Consider the following 18,229-nt stretch of genomic DNA (forward strand, 5'->3'; position numbering starts at 1 on the left):
CTACCCTCGGGATTGTCTCAGCATCTGGAAACAAGGACACCCGGGTCCTCACCAGGGCCCAGCTTAGAAAAGGAAGCTCTGTAGTTTGTCACCTTAACTGATTGGCTCCCAGGGATGGAGGTGACAGTATCCCATCAAGACTGGGCCAATTTCTCTTCAGATCCTAGGTTGGGAGGCAGTTGCTTCTGGAGTGGGGACCAGCAGGAACCCAGCTTCAGGGACTGGGTCTATAGACAGAGAAATAGCCCCACAGGGGGTCCTTCTCTGTCCATCTACCTGTCCTGAGGACTGTGGTTCCCCTCGGGCTGCCATCATTTTGGGTGTAAAGCAGGACACTCTTGGGGAGGAAAGGCCTAGGGGATCCATTTCCTGCACGGGTACTTGGGAAGAAAGAGGGCCTGGGCTGTGGCTTAAAGGAGCTAGAGTCAGGATGACTGGACTCTGGGAGGAAGGGCAAGGAATTCTGACTCGGGGAGATAAGCAAAGGCAGTGGTTGGCTCTGGCAAGGACCCTCGACACTGGTGCACAGGCAAGGATGCCCGGCTAGAGGGCTTGGGGGGACACCCTAAGTTGAGATGAAAGGCGAGGCCCATGGCTGGGAAGCAGGCCCAGAGGGGCATGGTGAGGGCTCCTGGAGAGGAGTGGGCAATGGAAGCATGCCCAGATCTCCCACCAGCCTTGGAGAGGCTGCTCCTTCCCTGTGCTGCTCAGTGCGGTCCACCCAGGAGGCAGTGACTCCCCTTCCCAAGCCCAGGGCTCAGCTGTGGGCCTGCCTTTTGCACTGCAGCCTCCTTGGTAAGCAGAGGGCAGTGTGCCCTCTTGGGAGGCCCTGGAGGGACCCGAGATGGCCATCAGTCTCAGGCCTCCCCTGTCTCCAACACCCCAGGGCGTGGAAAGTAAAGGGGTGCACACTGTGAGGAAGAACCTCAGGAAGTGGCTTGCGCCCTCTCCTGAGATTCAAGCAATCCCTCCCCAAGTGTCTTCCCTGACCCCCCAAGGAGTGCCTGCTCCTGTCTGTGGCAGAGTATGGGAAGAGCTTAGTCAACTGGCCACACCGCGCACACCTCGTTCATTCACTTGGTCGCGCAGTCCCACCTGGGCCCCTCCTGCACTTGATATTTCCATGAAAAGTTGGGCATAAGAATGCCTACATTAATGCACGCTGGTGGGTGCGCGGCGCTGGACCACGGGACTCTCAGCATTTCCTGATTCCACCAGCCCCTCCTTGTACGCCCCTACCCTCAGTGGAGGAACTTTGGGGAAAGCCTTCAACCAGAGCTACAACCTGCTGTGCACAGCCCCAAGGCCCACCTGGCCCCTCGCGCCGCCCTGCAGTTGGATGCGCCCAGGAGGCCCCCAGCCCTCGACTGCAAAGAGGAAAGTAAACAGGCCTCGGTCTCTGCTTTATTGCAAACTCGGGCTGCGTGGTAGACAATACACTGGACACCGGGAAGAGCCTAGGCCGAGGAAGGTACGGGGCTCGAGGGGTGCAGGAGTGCGTTCTAGGCCAAAGGCGAGGGGTTCAAGGGGAGGGCCTTGGCCAAAGGTGTGGTTGGGTCGCAAGAGTGAAGTCAAGTCGCTCAGTCGTGTCTGACTCTTAGCAACCCCATGGACTGCAGCCTACCAGGCTCCTCCGTCCATGGGATTTTCCAGGCAAGAGTACTGGAGTGGGGTGCCATTGCCTTCTCCAATGGGTCACAAGCCTGGACCAAAATTCTAGGGCTCTAAAGGGACTGAGACCAATTCACGGGAAGCCGGGCTCCTGGAGGAAGGGAGGAGGAGATCTAAGACCTTTGAAGTGTAACCTGAGGGGCAAATCCTAAGGCAGGGGTGGAGTGGGCGGGCGGGGACAGGGTGGGGCTCAGTGGAAGGTCTCCACCTCTACCACGGTCCAGTCACCCTGCGGGGAAGCCACGTCATCCGGGGAGAAGCTAGTGACTGAGGTGATGCTGGCGCGGGACTCGTCCAGTGGAGACAACAGTTCGGCCCAGCGACCCAGTTCGGCGTCGCTCAGCGCAGTGCGGGCGCCGCCCGCGCTGCCTCCACCCCCGGCGCCCCCTGGACCACCGCTGCCTCCCGCGGCCTCCTCGGTCGCAGCTAGCAGCAGCGTCCGGCTCAGCAGGTGCTGCACGACGCTCGCCTGCAGCGCTCCCAGCGGCAGCTCTCCCAAGCGCGCCGGCTTCGCGCCACGAGAAGCCGCACCAGCCGCAACTCCAGCCGCCGCTTTCCCACCTCCCGCGCCGGGCCCGGGCCCGGGATCCAGCGCGTCTGTGGCGGGGCTCGCCGACTCGGGACCTTCAGCCTCGTAGATGGTGCACAAGCCATCAGCAGAGCCCGATCCGGATGCAGGAGACCAAGGCAGGGGAGCTCCTGCGGGGAGAGGGGCCGGGATGCCCAGAGAGAGCGGGAAGCCGCAACCCCGCCACGAGACTCCGCCCCTCCCTTCAGCTCCGCCCTCAAACCCAACTGTCCTACCCCCGAGCCGAGCCTCCGACCCTGCCCTCTCACATCCCAGACCTCGCGAGGACTGCTTACCTGGGGTGCTGCGGATGGCCAGAGGCGGCGCGGAACCTCGGCTCCAAGCTGCCGGGTGGCAGGCGGCGAGCTCGGCATCAGCAGGCGGAGAGGCTGCGGCACCGCCCTCGGGCCCACTGTCGTAGCCGCGTAGCTCCTCGGGCGTGCTGGTGGCGCTGCTGCTGTGGCCCGCCAGGTCCGGGCCACTCAGCGTACTGGATGGGCTGCGCGACGGCGGCGGCGGTGGGCCTGGGGCCAGCGCCAGGGTCAGCCGTGGGCCCGAGATGGGGGCATCGGGACCCGGGGTTGGAGGGCGGCGTGGGGCCTGCTGAGGAGGTGAGGCAGGGGGAGAGGGAGGGGTCTGCAAAGTCGGCAAGGCCAGGGAAGGTGGAGCACGTGGTGGGGGCGTGATCAGAGGAGAGGGAGGGTCTTGCAGAGGGGGTGAAGCAGAGGGAGAGGGACCAGCCTGCAGAGGGAGCGAGGACAGAGAAGGTGGAGCCTGGAGAGGAGGCAGGCTCTGAGGAGGAGTGGCCTGTAAGGGGGGCGTGCTCAAAGAAGGCGGATCCCGCGGAGGGGGTGTGGCCAGGGGAGAGGGAGAGTCTTGCAGAGGGGGTGAAGCTCGGGGAGAAGGGGCCTGAAGAGGGGGCAAGGCCAGAGAAGGTGGAGCCTGCAGAGGAGGCAGGCTTTGAGGAGGAGGAGTGGCCTGTAAAGGGGGCGTGCTCAGGGAAGGTAGAGCCCGCGGAGGGGGTGTGGCCAGGGGAGAGGAAGAGTCTTGGAGAGAGGGTGAAGCAGGGGGAGAAGGGGGAGCCTGAAGAGGAGGCGAGGCCAGAGAAGGTGGACCCCTCTGTGGGGGCAGAGCCCGAAGAGAGGGAGGACCATGCAGAGGAGATGAAGCAAGGGGAGGAGAGGATAGGGCCTGCAAAGGAGGTGAGACCAAAGAAGGTGAAGCCAGCAGAGGAGGCAGGCTCTGAGGGGGAGTGGCCTGTAAAGAAGGCGTGGTCAGAGAAGGTGGAGAGAGCGGATGAGGCACGGCCAGCGGAGGAGGGGTCGCCCGCAAAGGTGGTGAGGCTAGAGATGGGGCCTGTATAGGAGTGGCCTGTCGAGGGGAAGTAGCCAGAGGAGGTGGAGTCTGTAGTAGAGGCCTGACCAGGGGAGAGGGAGACTCTGAACGGGGAGAACCCTGCAAAGAGAGTGTGGTCTGAGACGGTGAGGCCTGTGGAGTGGGTGTGGGAGGTGTGTCCAGTGTACAAGGCGTGGCCTGAAAAGGTGGAGACAGAGGACTGGCCTGCGGAGGGGGCGTGGCCAGAGCGGAAGGAGCCTGAGGAGGGGGTGTGGCTAGGGGAGAGGGCAGGTTCCTCACAGATGCTGCTTGAGACAGAGGGGCTTGTAGGGGGGCAGCGGCTGGTGGTAGAGGACCTGCCGAATGTGGTGTGGCTAAGGGAGAGGGGAGAGCTGGAAAAGGAGGTAAAGTGAAAGACGCCTCGGTGGGGAGTACACTATGCAGAGCGGGTGAAACTGGAGGGACTGATGCCAGAAGAGGGGCCATGGCCAAGGGAGAGGCGGACCCCTCCGGAAAGGATGTACCCAGGTGTGTGGGTGGAGCCTGCAAAGGAGGTGTGGCCGGAGCCTGCAAAGGAGGTGTGGCCGGCGGAGAGGGGAGGGTCAGCAGAGAGGGTGGAGCCGAAGAAGAGGGAGGGGCTAGTGAATGGGGCGTGGTCAAAGGCCGGCTGAGGGCCTGAGAAGGGGGCGTGGTCGGTGGAGAAGGAGGGAGCGCGTCCCGAGAGGTAGTGGCTGGGACACACGGAGGCGGTGCGGTAGGACAAGGAAGAGAGGATGTGGCCAGAGGAGGAGAAAGGCCCCTCACTGGGGCTGTGCCCTTCCTGGGGGATGTGGCCTGAGGGGCGCGAAGGGCCTGCAGTCCTTTCGACTTGGGCTGAACAACAAGAGCCCGGGGTGTTCCAGCCGGGGAGGCTCCAGAGCGGACTGGGGAGGATAGAGGGGTGATGCTAGAGCCCAGGGGGCGCGAGGTTGGCCTCTGGAGGCTCCCGCCGGCGCTGGGTCGCCTCCTGGCGGCAGGGCTCGGCTCCGCCGCGCTGCGCTCTGGGGCGCTGCTCACTGACTTCCTGGAAGCCTCAGTCGTTGGGGGCCGGAGCCGGGCACTTGGAGCTGCCCGGGGCACACCCACCTCAGCGCCCGCAGCCCGGGGCCGACGGGAATTGACCGGGGAGGGGATGGCTGGGGTAGACCCAGAAGAATCTGGGGACAAAACAGAAGGCCAAAGGTCACCAATACTTCACAGCTCAGGAACCCCGCCGGTTCCTCCCCCAGGTCACATACCTCTCCGGGCCCCGGTACTCAGGGTGCTCCTTCTGGGTGAATCTGTGGCTTTTCCTCTGGCCGCAGGTTCCTCAGCTGGGGGACGGAGCCCCTTCTGCCCAAGAGGGCCTGGTCTGAGGACAGGAGGGGCTGCGATCAGGGCAGAGCTCCAGTTCCTGTTTCCTCTCCCAAGTCTACATTTCCCCATCTGTAAAATGGGGCATATGCTCTCTCTGCCACCCAATAACAGCTTTCACCAATTTGTGCCCAGTGACCAGCAAGTGCTCCCACACACTTTAATTAAAGGCTTCCAGATGGAGACACTAACTCTTGCCTAAGGGACTAGGGGGGTGGGGGCGGGTGTGTTACCTGGTGGGCGCGCTGGCATGCCCGGGGCTAGAGATACAGCCTGAGCCTGGGGTCCTGGCAGGGGCCCGCTCCCCTCTCCCAGCCGCTGGGGGCCTGGAGGCTGTGAGGAGAAGGCCGAGTCAACGCAGGTGCCCCAGAAATCAAGGGGATGCTGGTGCCTCAGAGGAGGGGAGGCAAGATGGGGTCAGAATCAGGGAAAGAGGTTGAAGTACCTGGGCTCCGGGGGCCCGTCCCAGCGCTCCGCGTTGGCCCCAACTGGGGAGTAACCTCCGGGAGAGCGGTTCCCCGGATACCCCCGGTTCTCTCTGCCAGGGGCCCTCGCCCTGCGGCTGCTGCTGCTCCCAGAACTCGGAGAGCCGCGCTGGTTACTGGAGGAGGGGGTCGTGGAGACCCTGCGGGCTTGGGGATCTGAAGGCCTGGAGGGCGAGAAGCGGGCGGGCGACCGGCGGCCGCTGCCCTGGACTTGTCCCTCTTGTCCATCCAGCACCTGACGAAGAAACAGATTAATCAGCATCCCAGATCCTGGACCGCTATGCTGCCTGCAAGGCTCTGGGTCCTGGCACCTCTCTGCTCCTTCTCCTGCGTCACCACCCATGGGCGCCCAAATCTCTGCTTGGATCCACTTCCTTCCACCCACCCACCACTCACCAGCGCAGCTGCTCACGGTGGTCCCCAAGTCTCGTCCTTATCGCCTTTCCTCCAGGCCACACCTGCCTCTGCTCCCTCTCAGGACTAGAGATCAACCCACCTACCCCTCGCCCCTTCAGGGCCTTGACCACCAGCGTTGGACCAGGGGGCCTGCCACTGGTTCCAAATGAAGGGATGAGCATACACCCGGGTCCCCTCGCCAGCCCCCAGAGCAGTCCCGGGCCTCCGGGAGAGATGCCGGCACCTGCCGGGAGGAGGAGCGGTCCCGGCAGCCCGCGCAGGGGCTTGGGAGACAAAGAGCCGCGTTCTGAGCCCGTCCGCCTGCGCCAGCTGGGCCCTGGTCCGCGCCGCCCTTCCACCTGCTCGCGCCACTGCTCACCTTGGGCTTCGGTCTCCCTCCGCTCCACGCTGGGTCGCCTTGGGTGCGGCCGGGTGGGAGCGCCGCGGCGGTGGCTGCGGCGAGCAGAGGGCAGGCGAGGGGAGGGGGCGGCGGGCGGCGGCGCAGTGAGGCGGGCCCGGCCCTTGGCGGCGGGCGGGGGAGAAGGGGGCGCGTGCGCTGGATGCAGACCGGGAAGGCGCAGGCGGGAGCGCGCGGAATTGAGTGGGGAGGGGGGAGCGCGTGGGAGGCACAGGCGGCTTCTCTGCGGCTGCGCCTGAGGACCTCAGACACCCAACCGGAGGGGCTTCGGGGAGGGGGTAATCCCTTGGGGTCTGCGATCCAGTCTAACCCCCTCTTCCCCACCCGCTGCCACACACACACCTGCCCAGGCCCCCACCCAACCACCTGGAGACCCGAGGCCCGCCTGACCGCGGATAGGCTGGGCCCTGGCAACCAGGGAGGGGGGCGGGACCATCGCCCCTCGAGCCCAGTTCGCCAATCCGGCCTCTCGATGTCCCTGGCCCAGTCTTCGCCTTCGCGACCGCAGAGGCTGCCCCCGGACCCAGGTTTCCTGGGGCTTCCACCACTCTTTTACCCTAAGCTTTTTCACAGACCTAAGGAAACCTCCTATCTCGTTGAGCTCGGGGGACTGGTGGGAGAATGAAGCCCTGGGAAAGTAGGGGTAGACCCCGATTTGGGGGAAGAGAGGAAAAAAGAACGAGGGGGAGAGAGAGACCGAGGCTGGTGAGAAGTGACCCAACCTTCTACAGGGCAGCGCAGCCCCACTCTCCACACCCTCCCAGGTCACATAAAGTCAAGTCAGCAAAGGCTTCCGGATAGAGCCAGGCTTTGGGGAGTTGAGATTATTGGAGGCGTGGGGGGGGGGGGCGCTGGAGGTGTCAAAACCAGTGCATGAAGGAGCTGAAGAAATCCCGTTCGAGGTTTCCCAGCCCAGCCTGAGGTAGTAGGGGTGTCATTTTGGTGACTTGCCAACTGGTACAGGGGCCACCTGGAGTACCTTGATCGGGGATTGTGGCATGGAGGGGATGGAAGCATGAAGAGGGACATGGCCATCTTCCACCTCCCTGAGCTGGGGGACAGTGCCAAGCACCCTCTTGCACCTCTGCTTATACTCAAAACCACATTGGGGACTTCCCTGGTGGTTCAGTGGCTACCCTCCCAACACAGGGAACTAGACCCCACATGCTGCGAGTTTGCCTGCTGCAACTAAAGATCCCGTGTGTCGCAACACAGACTGAATGAAGATCCTGTGTGCTGCAGCTGAGACCCAGTGCAGCCAAATCAATTAATTAAAAAATAAAAGACCACATCGACCCCACAGAAACACTGGGCTCTCTGCTCCCAAGCCTAATCTCTCCAGACTCTTAGCTACCCACTATCCCATCCCAAAGAACCAGCTCCCTCTGCCCCACCTCCTCCCCATCACATTTGTTCATACAGAGAACTTGAGAATGCCCTGCGTGGTCCCATTCATACAACCTTCTGGAAATTGCAAGCTAATCTATAGACAGTGACAGAAAGCAACTCAATGGTTGTTGGGGTCCAGGGAAGGGAAACTTGAATAGCCACTCTAACTGATTCCTGACCCTGAGAAACTGCATGTGTGCTCAGGTTCCTCAGTGATCCTATGGACTATAGCCCACCAGATTTCTGTCCATGGGATTTCCTAGGGAAGAATACTGGAGTGAGTGGCCATTTCTTCCTCTGGGGATCTTCCCAACCCAGAGATAGAACCCTTTTTCTCCTCTGTCTCCTGCATTGCAGGTAGATTCTTTATTGCTGAGCCACCAGGGAAGTCCTGAGAAACTGTCAGACAGTAAATTCTTGCTGTCTTAAGGAGCTAGGGTTTGGGGCAGTTTGTTACACAGCAATAGATAGCTACCTCAGGTTCACAAAACCTTAAAACTGGTTATAAACAATCAAGTACTGGTGAGAATATGGAGAAATAAGAACACGTGTGTACCATTAGTGGGAATGTAAAACGATATAGCCACTGTGCAGAGAAGGCAATGGCACCCACTCCAGTACTCTTGCCTGGAAAATCCCACGGACAGAGGAGCCTGGTAGGCTGCAGTCCATGGGGTCGCTGGGAGCCGGACACGACTGAGTGACTTTACTTTCACTTTTCACTTTCATGCATTGGAGAAGGAAATGGCAGCCCACTCCAGTGTTCTTGCCTGGAGAATCCCAGGGACGGGGGAGCCTGGCGGGCTTCCATCTGTGGGGTCGCACAGAGTCAGACACGACTGACGAGACTTAGCAGCAGCAGCAGCAGCATAGCCACTGGACCCACTAATATGAGGCCCCCAGAGGATTCAGATTCATTGAGATGGACGGTATAATGCTGAGTGCCAGGGGCTGGGGGAGAGGAATAGTGAATTTGTGTTCCATGAGGACAGAGTTTCAGTTTTTGCAAAATAAAAAAAGTTCTGAAGATGGATGGTGGGGATGGTTGCCCAACACTGTGAAATTACTTAATGCCACTGAAGTGAGAGTATTGGTTGCTCAGTCATGTCTGACTCTTTGGTGACCCCAAGGACTATAGCCCTCCAGGCTCCTCTTGTCCATGGGATTCTCCAGGCAAAAATATTGGAGTGGGTTGTCATTTCCTTCTCCAGAGGATCTTCCTGACCCAGGGATCAAACCTGAATTGCAGGGATCAATCTGCATTGCAGGCAGATTCTTTACCTCTGAGCCACCAGGGAAGCCCTTAATGCCAGTGAGCTGTACCCTTAAAAATAGTTAGGATGGCAAATTATGTGTGTGTACGTTACCACAATCGTTTAAAACCCTGGATAGTGTGCATGTGGGGAAACTCATGAACTACTAATGGGAATGTAAAGTAGGGGATCTTTCTGGAGGACCGCTGGGAAGCATTGCATGATGTCATATGGCTAAGACATCCCACTCAAGCATTTGTACCTGTGACAGATCCCGTACAGTCCCTCCCATATCCTCTGAGCACCCAGTCCCCACGTGCAGGGAAAGTCAGGAGTCCCAAGGCATGGAGTCCCTCCACTCCCGTCTCCAGAGAAGCCCTCAGCCACAACAGACAGAAGCTGGTGCAACAATACTTCCACTCCTCCGCCACTTGGGTGGGTACACCTTGGAGGTGCATCTGCCAGAGCTACCCTCATTAACACTTACTGGCTTACTGGCTTCCTTCTCTTCCCCACTGGCTCACCATTAATGCTTCCTGAGTTCACCTTCCAGAGAAACTATTGCCATCTAATTCCTTGCCTCAGGGTCTGCATCAAGAAGAGCCTGAACTAAGCATCCATCCATCATTTACTGAATGCCCACTGTGTGCCAGGCACCATCTGAAGTGTCAGAAAAGATATGTGTCTAGGGCTCATGGGGCTTCAGTTCCGATGACTGCAGAGACTATTGCACAAGAGTGTAAAGCAGTGTGTAACAAGACACGCATCCCAGCATATAGCTGAGAACAAACCCTCAGGACATGGATCTCAAGGAGCTACTCCAGAGGCTAGGAGGAAAAGGAGAAACTATTCATCTCAAAAGGCCCCTTTGCTACCACTTCACCTCACCCTGTTTTGCTATATACACAGCATAAGTGTATGCTCAATCGCTCAGTCATGTCTGACTCTTTGAGACACCATGGGCTGTAGTCCGCCAGACTCTTCTGTTCATGGGATTATCCAGGCAAGAATACTGGAGAGGGTTGCCATTTCCTTCTACAAGGGTCCTTCCCCACCCAGGGATCATACCTGCATCTCCTGCACTGGCAGGCAGATTCTTTATGACTGCACCACCTGGGAAGCCCCTATATACACAATCATTTGTCACAAATTGACATTATCTTGTTCCTTAATTATACACATCCTTACCCTCTCCCTGTCCCCACCCCCATCCACACACAGACACAGACACACACACACACACACACACACACACACACCAATAGAGCAGAAGCTCTGAGAGAGAGAGAGAAGATAGCCTCACTTATCTTGTCCACGCAAAGATTAATCTTTGGGTGGCCCATGGCCAAGCCAACAGGGACTTCTGCAAGGGGGTCACGCCCATTGCCAGATTTCACAGAGGAACCTAAGCTTAGGGGGTCCCAACCCTCGAGGTTTCAGAGTATCTCTAATCTGGTGAACTTGTGGGCTTCTTTTCCCCATGAAAGATGGGGTATCACTCTCCCATCTTCTCAGGTCTCCTCTCCCTTGAGTCTAGCAGACAGAGCAGATCAAGGTAAAAGTCTTGTCTGAGATCTAGGGCAGGCCTCCCAAAGTGGGGAGGAAATCGTGGGGGTTGGGGCAGCAAGGTCTCCCTTTGAGAAGCAGACCTCCCAGATTGGATTCCATCCTTGGCTCCCAGAGCCCTCTGACCCCGGACTCTGTCTCCTCCCCAGTGAAGAGCCTCCCTTGGTTGGGTGGTCAGAGCAGGAAGGAGAAAGCGCCCCGCCCTCCCTTGGGCCCCCGATCACTGATTCCCTGTTTGAGTTTCAAAGCCAAGTAGCTGCACCTGGAAGTGAAGGGAGGAGGAGGGCTTCCACCTGTTCCTGACTGGTCTATATAGCTTAGCTCCTAGAAAAGTACTCTCAGGTTGGCTTTGGGCGTCCAACGCCTTCAGCCCCTCTCAGTGTCCCCCATGTCAGCTCCGCCCCACTGCAGCGGAGCGCAGAATTCTACCGTTCCTGCTCCTCCGACGAGCTCCTCCCCCTCCCGGGGACTCCAGGGTTAGAATCGCCTACCTCCGGCTCTCCGGCGGTACCGGGAGTCCGGGAGCGTCCGAAGGGAGGCGGGACCGAGACGGCTGGTGGGCGGGACGGGGCAGGGCAGCCCGCGGCTCCGGTCCCGCCCGCCCTGACTCACCCAGTCCGGCCCGCGAACTCCGCGGGAGTCCCGGCCGCTCAGTTCCCCGGGACACAGGAGTTGGAAACAGCGTCTGGCCCGTGAGGTGAGTAGATGGCTCTCCGCGCTTGGGGACCGGGTGGCGGGGTGAGGACCTGGCCCACAGGAGGACCGCCCGAGGTGCGGCTGGCCCTGCGACCTGAGCCCTAAGCCGTCTGGGGCACAGAAGGAGCTGGGCGTTGGGGGGTGGGGGCGGGGGGTGGTGAGAGGGGCGGTGCAGAGAGAGGCCCGGCCCTGGCCAGCCCAAGGGCGTCTATCCAGGGAGCCCGGCAGGCCTGACCAAGGACAGAGTGAAGATCGAACAGCTAGAGTCCACCCTGGGCATCTTGATACCTTGTTCCCCTCTCCTCTTGCCAGTGACAGCTCATCCCAACGAGTCCCTCACCTCCCAGAGCCCTAACACGTGGGGGCCTCCCCAGGCTGTCCCTTCCGGGTCCCTTGAACCTAAAGACTCCCCAGAACCCCCAGTTCTGGAAAGGCAGCTTGGAAAAATACTAGGTTGGGACTCCCCAGGCCTAAGGCCCAGAACTGGCTCTGCTGCTACTGCTCCCCCCACCCCCGACCATAATTTCTCCCTCGTGTAAAAGTCAAAGGTTAAACCGAGTGCCCTCCAAGGCCCGTTTCGGGGCTGACAACTGTCACTCTTTCTTCTTTGCCGCTTAGCTTGGGTGGTGGGTGGAAATGGAGGGTGGGGGGATCAGGGGCACCCGCTGCCAATGTTTAGAGGCAAGGTGGAGGCCTGAGAGAGAAGCAAGGGTGAGGCATGGGTAGGCGGAGCTAAGGCTACCTAGGGGGCAATTTCCCGTTCAGAGGCTGACAAAGACAACTTAGCCTGGTAGGCAGAGCAGCCATCCTCCCGCCATCTCTTCTCTACCGGAAGGAGCCCCCTTCTGAGGCTCCCTGGCAAAGATGCTTCATCTCAGTGAGATGTTCTTGCTCAACCTGGAACAGAGTGCCTGTGATCAGACGGACAAGACTCAGGGGGTCTCCCTCAAATGCTGCTTGTCACAAGCTGGGACACCTTGAATGAGTTATTTCACTTCCCCGAGTCTGGGAAATAAGGGTCTCCACATCCGTGCTCCCAGAATTGGGATCAAACAAGACACTGAAAGCATTTGGTGGCCTTAAGTTCTCTGTCCCCACACCCTCATGATGCTTTCCCCCCTAGCCCTCCCACCGGCCTGGTTCAGACAAAGGGGGGCCAGTCTTGTGTCTGGGGAAACTTAATGGCAGGTTCCAAACAATCAAGATTGAGTCATGGAGACAGATAATGATAACCCCATGTCTGCCTTTGGGGCTGCTGTGTATACACCTTGCTCCGTGGGAGCCTCTGACCCATCCGTTGGGGACCCTGGGTGTCTCTGCCTTCTTGCTTTTGATTGTGGGTCTGGGATGGCCAATGGCAGAGCTTCCACAATTGTGAGATATGTCCTGAAGGGTGGCAGGGCCTCGGGGGCAGGAAGTTGATCCTCCCTGCCTGTCTGTGTGGCATTTCTGCTAAGAGTCACCATTCTTAATTGAAGCAGTGTCCCATGCAGGGGCAGGTGGCCAGGGCAGGGAGAATAGTGGGTGGCCAGAACTGGAAGAGAGAGAGTATATGGCTGTGTCTCTGGTCCTGAATCTCCCTTCAGCTTGTACACACGTGCACTGGTGTGTACACACTAGAATGCCCCCAGGGTTGTCCCACTTGGTGGCTGCAATTGGCCCCTGGGGGCTGTGGAGTTGCCCTGGGTGTGTTTCTATCAGATTCCCTGGTGTCTGAAGCCTGTGATGCACTGAGGGGTGGGGGTGGGGGATGGGGGGGCACCTTTACTAGGCTTGTTGTTGAGGACAGGTTGTGAAACTGAGCGCAAGGGCTGGGTCACTGGGTGAGGGATCCTGTGTTCTATGTACCCCCTTGTGTGTGCCTGGTGCTGGGTGAGTCAGGGCCTGAGTCAGGGGCCCCTGGAGACCGGGTGTAGGCAGGTGTGTCCCTTTGCGTGCCATCCCTGGTGGGATTAAGTGGTGTGGCGGACTGCCCTGACTTCAGCCTGCTGGGCGGGGCCTGCATCCTATAGCCCCGCCCACTTCCACCTTGTCCTCATTCAGTAGTAATGGAAGGCCTTCCAGGGTTATGGGGACCAAAGAGGGAGGCACGGAGGTATCAGAGCGATTGGCTGAGGTGTGGGACAGAGGCCAGGCCCTGCCCCCACAGGAGATGGGTGGGAGACTGGAGGATGATCAGAAGACCCAGACGTCTCCCTTCCTTGCCCAGCCAGTGACAAGCTATGAGGATAAGGACCACAGGGCCCAGGAAACCTACATGAGAAACAGGCGTCGGTGCTCAGTCATGTCCGATTCTTTGCGACCCCATGGACTATAGCCCCCCAGGCTCCACTGTCCATGGGATTCTCCAGGCAAGAATAATGAAGTGGGTAGCCATTTCCTCCTCCAGGGGATCTTCCCCACTCAGGGATCAAACCCACGTCTCTTGCATCTCCTGCATCGGCAAGCGGGTTCTTGACCACTTGCCATCTGGGAAGCATGAGAAGGATGAGAAACAGGGGCTTTATATTGGGGAGCATGGGTGCTGGGGAGGGGGGACGGACCGGCCTAGGAGCCCCCTCGGAGACAGTGAGGGCCTTGCTGCCTCCCTTTCTTTCTCCTTCTAGACCTGGGAAGAGAGGCTCCAGGGCTGCCTGTCTGGGAGGGTGCTGTACCAGCTTGTGATCCACGCCCCCGAGTGACTTGCGCCTGGCTGTCTGTATCTGAAATAATGATACCTTGGTCTAAAATGAAACCCAGGGACAGACAGAGTAGGCTAGCCGCCCAGGAGCCTGGCAGCCCAGCCCTGTCCTAGACGTTGTAGTCGTAGGTGTCACCCTGGTTCTCTCCCTGTGAGTTTTCCATTTCCTGATTCTTTGCCCCTCAGCCCTTGCCTTTCGGGTATCGGTTTTCCGCAGCAGATCCTAAACACTGGCCCCACCAGAAACCCAGGTGTCCTCGTCACTGCCACCCCCCACCCCCCAGGGCGGCCAAGCCTTCAGCTCCGCCACTCCCTGCCCCTGGGGCCCGTAACCAGAGCCAGGCTCCAGCCGGCTTTTCCGGTTGGAGGTTGGAGGTGGTGCCCGGAGCGCCCCTGAAGGGGGTGGGGGTCCACGCCCCGGAAGTCCCGAGTCTCGGGACTCTCTGTGGTCCAGTGACGGAGGGATCCGGGGCTGGCCGCCTGGGTACCGGGTGTCTGGAGTCAAGGAAGCAGAGCGAAGTGTTTGGGACTGGCGTCAAGGGTGGGAGATGCCTGGGCTCGGGAAAAAGGCCACACCGACGAGTGGTGGAGCAGCGGCCTCGTGGAATGCCTCTCCTGAACTCTGAGTGGGCAAGCCCAGTCCCATCGGGGCAGGGGTCCCTGGGAACAGAGGTGGTGAGGACTTACCGAGCAGTAAGTACTTACCACCTTAAGCCAAGCGTTCAGTCTTAGGCGCTTGGCTCCAGGAGGGAGGTGAGGTCTAGGGGGCGGGGGAGGGGAAGGGAGCGTACAGCTGTGGGTTCTGCCGGAGTTCCGCGGGGCGGAACGCGGATACGGGGAGCAGAGGCGTGTTTCTGGCTCTTCTGGGGGCCTGGCTCACAAGGCATCCTTTCCTGAGGGTCTCTCTCTGCACCCTCCGCTTCCTGCTCTCCTCATAGGAAGGATGATTCCGGTGGCGGAGTTCAAGCAGTTCACGGAGCAGCAACCCGCCTTCAAGGTGCTCAAACCTTGGTGGGACGTGCTGGCCGAGTACCTCACCGTGGCCATGCTCATGATCGGGGTCTTCGGCTGCACCCTCCAGGTAAGGGGCGGGGCGGGGTGTGGCCTGGATGGGGCGTGGCCTCCTAGGGGCGGGGTCTGGGAGATTCCGGAAGTCTTCCTTTATCCTATCATAGTTCTAGAGACTGGACATCCGAAATCAAAGTGTTGACAGGGCTGGTTTCTTTCGAAGGCTGTGCCTCTTGGCTAGACTCTGGTGGCCTCAGGCATTCCTTGGTTGATAGAGGACATTCTCCCTGTATCTTCACAGCATTTTCCCTCAGTGTGAGTGTGTGTGTGTGTCCAAATTTCTCCATCTTAACTTGATTACATCTGCTCTGCAAACACTATTTCCAGACAAGGCATCAATCACAGGTTAGGTATTTGGGGCTTAGGACTTCAACATCTTTTTTGTTTGTTTAATATTTATTTGCCTGCACCAGTTCTTAGTTGCCTCATGTGGCATTTTTACTTGCATCCTGGAAGATCTTTTTTTTTTTTTAAGTTGGAGCATGAACCCTTAGGTGTGGCATGTGGGATCTAGTTCCCTGACCAGGGATCAAACCCAGGCCTCCTGCCCAGTCTTAGCCACTGGGCCAGCAGGGAAGTCCCTAAGTCTTTAACATATTTTCGAGGAACACAAATCAACCCAGCTCTTTTATTTCCAGACAAAGTCCCATGCTCAAAGGTTTAGTGACTCTTCCAAAGTTACAGCCAGCTTAGGACAGCTGGGGATCAACACAGACCTCTCCTGCTTGCAGCCTGCTTCCTCTCTCTATAACTTCCCAGGCCGCCCCAGATCCTTCACCCTCTTTCATACCCTCTCCCCCATCCCCAGGTGACGCAGGACAAGATCATCTGTCTGCCCAGTCATGAACCCCGGGAGAATTTATCTGAAGCCCCATGCCAACAGCTGCTGCCGCGGGGGATCTCAGAGCCCATGGGGGACCTTCGGGAGTTGAGCGGCCTCAAGAACAACCTGGACCTACAGCAGTACAGCTTCATCAACCAGCTCTGCTACGAGACGGCCCTCCACTGGTATGCCAAGTACTTTCCCTACTTGGTTGTCATCCACACGCTCATCTTCATGGTCTGCACCAGCTTCTGGTTCAAGTTCCCCGGCACCAGCTCCAAGATCGAGCACTTCATCTCCATTCTGGGCAAGTGTTTTGACTCGCCATGGACTACTCGGGCGCTGTCCGAGGTCTCCGGGGAGAACCACAAGGGCCCTGCTGCCACCACAGCTGGGCGGGCGACAGTGACCGTGACCACAACTGCAGGGCCGGGGAAGGCAGGGGAGGGCGAGAAGGAGAAGGTATTGCCAGAGCCCGAGAAGGTGGTGACAGAGCCCCCTGCTGTCACCCTGCTGGACAAGAAGGAGGGAGAGCAGGCCAAAGCCCTGTTTGAAAAGGTCAAGAAATTCCGCGTGCACGTGGAGGAGGGCGACATCCTGTACACCATGTACATCCGGCAGATGGTGCTCAAGGTCTGCAAATTCTTGGCCATCCTGGTCTACAACCTGGTCTACGTGGGAAAGATCAGCTTCCTGGTGGCCTGCAGGGTGGAGACCTCGGAGGTGACGGGCTACGCCAGCTTCTGCTGCAACCACACCAAGGCCCACCTCTTCTCCAAGCTGGCTTTCTGCTACATCTCCTTCGTGTGCGTCTACGGGATCACCTGTCTCTATACCCTCTACTGGCTCTTCCACCGGCCCCTCAAGGAGTACTCCTTCCGGTCAGTGCGGGAGGAAACTGGCATGGGCGACATCCCCGATGTCAAGAACGACTTCGCCTTTATGCTGCACCTCATCGACCAGTACGACTCGCTCTACTCCAAGCGCTTTGCTGTCTTCCTCTCTGAGGTCAGCGAGAGCCGCCTGAAGCAGCTCAACCTCAACCACGAGTGGACTGCCGAGAAGCTGCGACAGAAGCTGCAGCGCAACGCCCGGGGCCGGCTGGAACTGGCCCTCTGCATGCTCCCGGGGCTGCCGGACACGGTCTTCGAGCTCAGCGAGGTGGAAGCGCTGCGGCTGGAGGCCATTGGCGACATCACCTTCCCCCCGGGCCTCTCGCAGCTGGTGCACTTGCAGGAGCTGAGCCTGCTCCACTCGCCCGCCAGGCTTCCATTCTCCTCGCAGATCTTCCTGCGGGACCGCCTGAAGGTCATCCGAATCAAGTGCGAGGAGCTGCGGGAGGTGCCCCTCTGGGTGTTTGGGTTGCGTGGTCTGGAGGAGCTGCATCTAGAGGGGCTCTTTCCCCCAGAGCTGGCCCGGGCGGCCACCCTCGAGAGCCTCCGGGAGCTGAAGCAGCTGAAGGTGCTGTCTCTGCGGAGCAACGCTGGCAAGGTTCCCGCCAGTGTGACTGATGTGGCCGGCCACCTGCAGCGGCTCAGCCTGCACAACGACGGGGCACGTCTGTTGGCACTGAACAGCCTCAAGAAGCTGGCAGCGCTGCGGGAGCTGGAGCTGGTGGCCTGCGGACTGGAGCGCATCCCCCACGCTGTCTTCAGCCTAGGCGCGCTGCAGGAGCTTGACCTCCGGGACAACCACCTGCGTTCCATCGAGGAGATCCTCAGCTTCCAGCACTGCCGCAAGCTGCTCACACTCCGACTGTGGCACAACCAGATTGCCTATGTCCCCGAGCATGTGCGGAAGCTCCGGGGCCTCGAGCAGCTCTATCTGAGCCACAACAAGCTGGAGACGCTGCCCACCCAGCTTGGCATGTGCTCCAGCCTCCGCCTGCTGGACGTTTCGCACAATGGGCTGCATTCCCTGCCAGCCGAGCTGGGTCTCCTGCAGAATCTTCAGCACTTGGCTCTCTCCTACAATGCCCTGGAGTTTCTACCCGATGAGCTCTTCTTCTGCCGCAAGCTGCGGACGCTGCTCCTAGGTTACAACCACCTGAGCCAGCTTGCGCCCCAGGTGGGGGCCCTCAGGGCCCTCAGCCGCCTGGAGCTCAAGGGCAACCGGCTGGAAGCACTGCCGGAAGAGCTCGGCAACTGTGGGGGGCTCAAGAAGTCGGGGCTCCTGGTGGAGGACACCCTTTATGATGGGCTTCCGGCCGAGGTACGGGACCGGATGGAGGCGGAGTGAAGCCGGGGAGGGAGGACAGGTTGAGGTCAACGCCTCCTGGATGCTACCGCCCCGGAATCTCTACCATTATCTTCGAGGGAGGTGGCCAAGTGGGCCCCAGCCAGGAGACAAGGAACAAACATGTCAGTTTGATGGAGCCCAGGCAAGATCCTGGGACTGGTTTGTCTGGGAGGCTGTGGATTTGGGGTGGAACATCCTGGAGAGATTAACTCAGTCAGAAGACTCTCAGACCAAAACCACACCCGTGTTTT

General features: G+C 59.5%; 2 protein-coding genes across 3 annotated transcripts; one reads left to right on the plus strand and one right to left on the minus strand.

Annotated features, from left to right (window-relative positions):
* Window positions 1-1,559: 1,559 nt before the first annotated feature.
* PRR36 (proline rich 36) lies at window positions 1,560-14,736 on the minus strand. Its single transcript, XM_070374727.1, has 10 exons — window positions 14,641-14,736; window positions 14,426-14,471; window positions 14,090-14,344; window positions 11,999-12,080; window positions 10,965-11,279; window positions 5,412-5,686; window positions 5,200-5,299; window positions 4,852-4,964; window positions 2,536-4,770; window positions 1,560-2,370 (listed from the first exon to the last, which is right to left on the minus strand). Exons 1-10 carry the CDS (start codon window positions 14,734-14,736, stop codon window positions 1,862-1,864), a joined length of 4,026 nt encoding a protein of 1,341 aa, XP_070230828.1. The 3' UTR covers window positions 1,560-1,861.
* On the plus strand, window positions 11,032-17,993 carry LRRC8E (leucine rich repeat containing 8 VRAC subunit E). Of its 2 annotated transcripts, none has more exons than XM_070373764.1 (3): window positions 11,032-11,170; window positions 14,788-14,930; window positions 15,726-17,993. In XM_070373764.1, the coding sequence occupies exons 2-3, from the start codon at window positions 14,793-14,795 to the stop codon at window positions 17,976-17,978; spliced, it is 2,391 nt and encodes a 796-aa protein (XP_070229865.1). In that variant the 5' UTR covers window positions 11,032-11,170; window positions 14,788-14,792; the 3' UTR covers window positions 17,979-17,993. The 2 variants fall into 2 exon arrangements, with proteins under 2 accessions (XP_070229865.1, XP_070229864.1); XM_070373763.1 differs by lacking the exon at window positions 11,032-11,170 and adding an exon at window positions 14,279-14,542.
* Window positions 17,994-18,229: the final 236 nt, after the last annotated feature.

The sequence above is a fragment of the Bos mutus genome, chromosome 7, assembly GCF_027580195.1.
Source record: "Bos mutus isolate GX-2022 chromosome 7, NWIPB_WYAK_1.1, whole genome shotgun sequence".
NCBI classification, from domain to species: domain Eukaryota; kingdom Metazoa; phylum Chordata; class Mammalia; order Artiodactyla; family Bovidae; genus Bos; species Bos mutus.